General features: G+C 41.3%; 1 protein-coding gene across 2 annotated transcripts in view; it reads right to left on the bottom strand.

The window, feature by feature from the left end:
* tmem131l (transmembrane 131 like) overlaps positions 1 to 6326 on the bottom strand; it is a 44278-nt gene extending 37952 nt beyond the window's left edge. The window contains exons 1-2 of one of the 2 annotated variants that reach the window (XM_032535881.1): positions 6056 to 6326; positions 5235 to 5308 (exon numbers count right to left, since the gene is read on the bottom strand). In XM_032535881.1, coding sequence (XP_032391772.1) covers positions 5235 to 5308; positions 6056 to 6179 — 198 coding nt within the window. In that variant the 5' untranslated portion in view covers positions 6180 to 6326. The remainder of the gene's footprint in view (positions 1 to 5234; positions 5309 to 6055) is intronic. The other variant, XM_032535875.1, reaches the window with a different exon arrangement.

Raw genomic sequence — 6326 nt, forward strand, 5'->3', positions numbered from 1 at the left:
ATTGATCGCCTAACGCCTCCTTAAAACAAGCTAGCATTAGCGCATCATGTCGGCAGTTCGGCAGGACTTTACTGTGGATGTTCCCACCGGTAAGACGGCAACATGCAACATATGCAAAGAAGCTTCAAGGGGTGGCACGAGTGTTGCAAATTTCAACAGCAGCAACTAATTAAACATTTGAAGACGCGTCACGCTAAAACAACAAATTTACGAAAGCTACGGGGGAAAAAGGACGAACTGCAGCAGCAAACTCTGGGGACTGCCTTCCAGCAACGAGATAAATTCCCCAAAGACAGCCAAAAAGCAACAACGAGAAACAACAAAGTTTTGGAGTTATTGTACGGATTACCAACCCTGTCTGTTGTCGGAAATGTGGCGATTTCGCGCTTAATGGAGCATAGAAGCCAAGGTACGGTTTGCCAGGTTGTAAATCTATCTCTGACTGCGCTACCAATATACGAGACAGTTAGGGGAACACATTCGTGTATGCTTGGGCAAAGACGTGCATGCAGTCAGCTTTACCCAGGACATTGGCGCTCCGACGTGTGCCCCATGTCTTTGCTAAGTTTAACGTCCCACTGGGTGGACAGAGAGTCAACATTTACCCCTCGAAATGCGGAGCTGCACGCCACCGAGTCCGAGGGTACATACTGGAACATTCATTCGAATCAATTGAGGGGGTTCTAGTAAAGTGGAAAATCCCCCAGTCCAACGTTCATGTTTTACATTTTTATACTGTTCTATTTAAAAATATATGGCTCCATTTGCTGTATAATTCATGTTTTAAAAGTGTAAACCTGAGCCAGGCCTTACCACAATGATAATATTATCACAGTCATTTTTTTTTTTTTTAACACACTGTAATGGGTACTCGGTATCGGCGATCACCACAGCACAAGTATCGGAATCGGTATCGGGAAGTAAAAAATGGTATCGGAACATCTCGAATGTCAACATACTGCATGTACTGAGTTAGGATCATTCTTCTGGAGGGTAAATATGACCAGCAGTGCTACAAGTTTTATTGTAGCTGATTTGTGTCATAATGGAGTTTAATCTTTTTTTCCGCAGTTTAAAAAATAAATCTGCAAAATGAGGCTCAGTTTCACAATTACCTGAGAAAATCCTTTCATATGCAGTAGAAGATTTCAAAATACACACACCAGCAGAACTGCATTACAACATAGTTTCCATAGGAACAACCAGGGCCTTACAGCTACATCATGGCTTCATGGATACAGATTTGTCAGTATTGTTTCTATGGAGGAAGCAACTAGGCTACCCCTTAAATGTTGTTAGTTATATTAAGCCATTGCAGGAATTACTGCAATAAAAAAACGGACATGTTTATGGCAATATTGGATACACAGGATTCTTTCATCAATGTGATATGGTATTATAATTTATCAGCCTTTTCATTTGCTGGATAAGCAAAAAGCTGACATTCCTATTTATAGTTTTAATGTATTAACAAATTATCAAGGAAATAAATCATATATACTGCAATTTAAAAAATGATATATTGACAGATTTTATCCACAAATGCACATCCGTTGTCTAAACATGGCAAAAGTTACAGGCTGCAGCTTGAACAGTTTTAACTATCCTGTGGATGTATCCTTGTGTTATTCTGTATCATATCCTACAATGACTCCAGCACCTTTGAAGCTTGGTCATTTAATGGCTTAAGTCAATGGGACAAACCAGATTTTTCAGCTGCTTAAGCACAACAAGTGACAGAACACAGGCTGTTGCAGCAGGTGACATTAAAGCACAATGAATATTCAAAAGCATTACCATTTGTTTATTATTTGGATTCTAGTTCCAGTGACTTTAAGATGAATGCAGGGATTTCAAGACTTGTGACAAGAGCCTGTATACAAAACACAAAACTCAAATAGGCAGATGAAAAAGTTAAAACCTTAAACTGATCTAATAATCACTAGGCAGCCAATCCAATCATATGATCCTTAGTCAAATCCAAAACACAGGTCAATGTTTTCAAAACAGTAAGAGGTATGAGATGTAGAAGTTCTAGTTATGCACACAACACCTGCAGCGTTATAATCTCTGCTGCCCAAATTCTAGCGGTGAAAAAAATAAAAACGAAAAAACGTAAATCACAAAAAAAAAAAAGTATCATGATTTTTTTTGTCAACAATTTTTAAAATGTACTCTTTCACACAGAATCAATATTTTTTCTTTTTTTCCCCCAATCACTTAAAACTTTTCTGTTATGGGACCGCCAATGCCGACTACATCTCATCTGCTTCCACCAAAACAGACTGAAAGCAGAAAATGCAGAAAATACATGTACTTCTTTAAAAATTAAACAAATGTCAGATTTACTGGTGATGTGCATTCTTTTTAGAAAACAATTATTTTTTAGAAATGGCTCATGATAAATTGTCTCTAAGTGTATTATTCAACTTTTGTTTTTGTTAAAAAAGGAAAAGAAAATCGCAATAAATACAAATCGCAATACAAATTGAATCGGTGCTAATGTATCGTTAAAGAAATCAAAATTGGGACAAAAGCAATCGTCCAAGCCCTACCAAATTTTATATTTGGTTTTATTTATTTTTTTACCAAGTATAATGGCACAGGACACTGTATCTCCTGCATCATCACTTCAATGTGCCTGCAGCAACAAACACAGCGCTACTTAACCAGCTGACCACCAGCAGCACTGGCATATAGATGAAAGACATCCATGTCATGCTCTATTTCACATAGTGGAGACAGTCACTTCATTCACTGCTGCCTATCTAAACATGACACCTAACAATGTCAACAATTCTGCCATCTGGTCTGCAAAGGAGAAATGAGTGAAAAAACATGTCCAAACACTAAGGGGAATGGCACAGTGAGGGTCCTCTTCTTGGACTTCTCCAGTGCCTTTAATACAATACGGCCCCCTAACTCCAGGACTAAACTGATCAGGATGGGAGTGGACCCCTATCTGGGGGACTGGATCAGAGACTACCTCACCGACAGGCCACAGTACGTCAGGCGAAGAGACATCATGTCTGACACTGTGGTCAGCAGCACTGGAGGCCCCAGGGCACAGTGCTGGCCCCTCTTCTCTCACCCTGTACACTCGGACTTCTGTTACAACTCAGAGCTGTGTCACATACAGAAGTACGCAGATGACACAGCCAGTTGGGTGTATCAGGGGGGACAGGGAGGAGGAGTATCGGAGTCGGTGGGGGACTTTGCTCTCTGGTGTCGCACAACTGCCTACAGCTCAACACCTCTAAAACAAAGGAGCTGGTCGTTGATTTTGGAGGTCCAGACCAAAACCGCAACAGTCCTGTTGGAGGGAGTTGAGGTGGAGGCAGTCCAATCATACAAATACCTCGGGCTGTGGCTGGACAACAAACTGGACTGGACAACAAACAGCAGCCACCTGTACAGGAAGACACAGAGCGGCTGTACTTCCTGAGGAGGCTGCGCTCCTTTAACCATCTGCAGCAAACTGCTGTGGATGTTCTACCAGTCTGTGGTCACCAGTGTCCTCTTCTACACTGTGGTGTGCTGGGGGGGCAGCATATCAAAGAAGGACACCCACAGGCTGGACAAACTGATCAGGCGGGCCGGCTGTGGTTGGCATGAAGTGGACTCACTGGTGACGGTGGCAGAGAGGAGGACATTGGACAAACTGCTGGCTATTACTGAAAATTCCAGCCACCCCTGCACACCGTCATCAGCACCCAGAGGAGCGGTAGTGGAAGGCTGCTCTCTCCCAAGTGCCGGACCAACAGACTCAAGGACTCCTTGCCCTCATGCTCAGACTCTACAACTCCTCATAGGGGCAGGAGGAAATAGGGCAGAGAGGACAATACATACATACATACATACATACACACCATACACATACATAATAACACCTAAATACATAATACATACATATATAATACATGCAATACACAGTAACATACTACATATACATAACAAACAGTACACATACATACATACTAACACGCACACCTAGTCACTTTATCATTCATACTGGACTCAACACTGACACTTTATAATAATTTATGGTCTTTGTGTTGTTTATTTGACAAATGTTCTTATTGTGTGATTATCATATTGATTTTGTGTCTTTATACTGTTTTTTCTTTTTCTTTTTTTAATCGATTTAATTTGTTTCTTTCTTGCTAAAACTGGTGCTTGGTTGGTTCAATTCTTGCGGCGAGTCATCCCAAAAGGATAAATAAAGAGAAGTCTAAGTCTAAGTCTAACACACCCGCCTTTTCCCTTTATTTAAACCTTCTTTTTCTTTTCTTTTTTAACTATCCAACAAATAAGAATTATCTTCAATGTTGTATGTTGCATGTCTATGGCAGTTACTCCAGTTTTCAGATTGCAAACTAAGTATTTCAAAAATGTTGGGAAACATATTTTTGCAGGAGGCAAACTTGCTTTCATTTATTTTATACATTTATCAAAATTTCACAAAAGCCTACCATTCATCTTTGAAAAAACAAACTTTACTGTATCAAAACTACTTTGTTGTAATGTGCATCGTTTTTACTTATTTTGGAGGGAACCAAGTTGTCAACGCTAGTCACATTTGTTTAGGTAGGCCTGCAGACAGTGCCACACCCCCCTCCTCAGGTAACATGACAGTCAGCTGGTGACCTCATGACAGGCAGTATAAGCACTGAACTCCTATTTGTTTTTAGGTCTTGCTCCATGATAACATAATCATCACACCTGCCTATTTGAAAATGTTTAAGAAATTGTAACTCAGATCCTGCAAGACAAAAAGCATATATGCAGACTACAGAAGTAGGAAGATTATTTTTAAAGTAGTATGAAGGAGGAACAGCAAAGACTACTCAGACAGTCTCAGTCCCGAAATATTCTGTGTGCGTTACTGACTGAACTCCACAATGGACACTATGTACAAAAGAAAATAAGGAGGAGCCACATGGCAGGTGGCCTCCCGCTCTGATTTTACTGCAGAGTCGTGCATTGAACTATGCAAGCTCGAACACTACATGTGCACAATAACCAAATGTTCGTGTATTGTCACATTTCCTCACATAATAAAATATAAATATGCACAACTCAACTAACTGCAAAGTGGATCCAAAAAATGGGGATGCACTAACCACACGTGCTCATGCATGAGGCTGCATTTATTAAGATTAGTTGTGTTTTGCAAATAAATACCTCGATTCCTCCTCCATACAAACGCACAGCAAGAACGAAATTATGATTACCTGAAGTTGGACTAATGGGTCCGCATCTTCTTGTTGCCAGACCTCGACCACGCTGGTGGACATATGACTCAGAGCTTTGTGGGAGAACGAAATACAATTATCAGTGAGGTGTTGGGTTGGAAACTGGGCAACAATGAAAAACAACCGATTGCGAATGCACCTTATTTAAAAGAACTGACCTGCAAACTGACAGTCTCCGTTAGCATTACTGGTTATAACAAATGAATACACTGAATGATAACCACACCGACAAGTGAGGAAATGACTCTGCCTCGGCAGGCTGACAAAGGCTGTTTGCTAGCTGCTTCATTAGCTGGAAGGTTAGCTTGGTGGCTAACGAACTTGGAAAACATCTCTCCTGCTTTTTCAGTGCATACGACTGTTTAACCGTGTAGAGTTATCTTACAGCAATGTGTAGCTTTATTACAGAGACACTAGTAACCGTTAAGTGCCCGTGTAAAGCCCCGGTAATAGGTTACTTGCCTCCCTGAACAAGTTATTATGTCGCTTAACCAAACACCAAAAAGGAACTGGAAGCTAGCATGGACTAGCAGGTTGACAAAACATTAACGTTAGCTCTTCCATGTTGGTGAAAATCCAAATATAATGCTCAAGTCGGCTTGAAAATGTATTCACAACATTTTCGCTTATTTAAATTTTGCAAGCGGTTTGGGCAATTTAGCCTGCCACCTATTATCCAGTATAAACGGTGCTGTCAAGTCAGTGAGCTAAATTAAGGTTATTACATTTTTTTTTTTTTTTGCAACGGTCGCGTTAACTAACCTTCCACCCCGAAGCGGAAGATAAAGGCGAGTACAAACCTTGCAGCTGAGCCCCTCCGTGCTGTACGCAAGGTAAAAGTATTTGTAGTATTCCTAGTAGTATATTGATCCACGTTTTCCTGTGACAGTGGCTGCCTTGTTGGAAGTCCTGAAGCCCCGCCATGCTGCCCTCTCAGCTAGCAGCATACCTTGTGCTTCGCTGCGTTGGTTTCTTTCTCTCACCCAGCAGCAGGAACAGGAGCAGCAACATCGGCAGCGGCAGCGGCAGCAGCAGCAGCAGCAGCAGCACTCCCTCTGTCTCCCCCCCCCC

This window comes from Etheostoma spectabile, chromosome 2 (genome assembly GCF_008692095.1).
Source record: "Etheostoma spectabile isolate EspeVRDwgs_2016 chromosome 2, UIUC_Espe_1.0, whole genome shotgun sequence".
Taxonomy (NCBI): domain Eukaryota; kingdom Metazoa; phylum Chordata; class Actinopteri; order Perciformes; family Percidae; genus Etheostoma; species Etheostoma spectabile.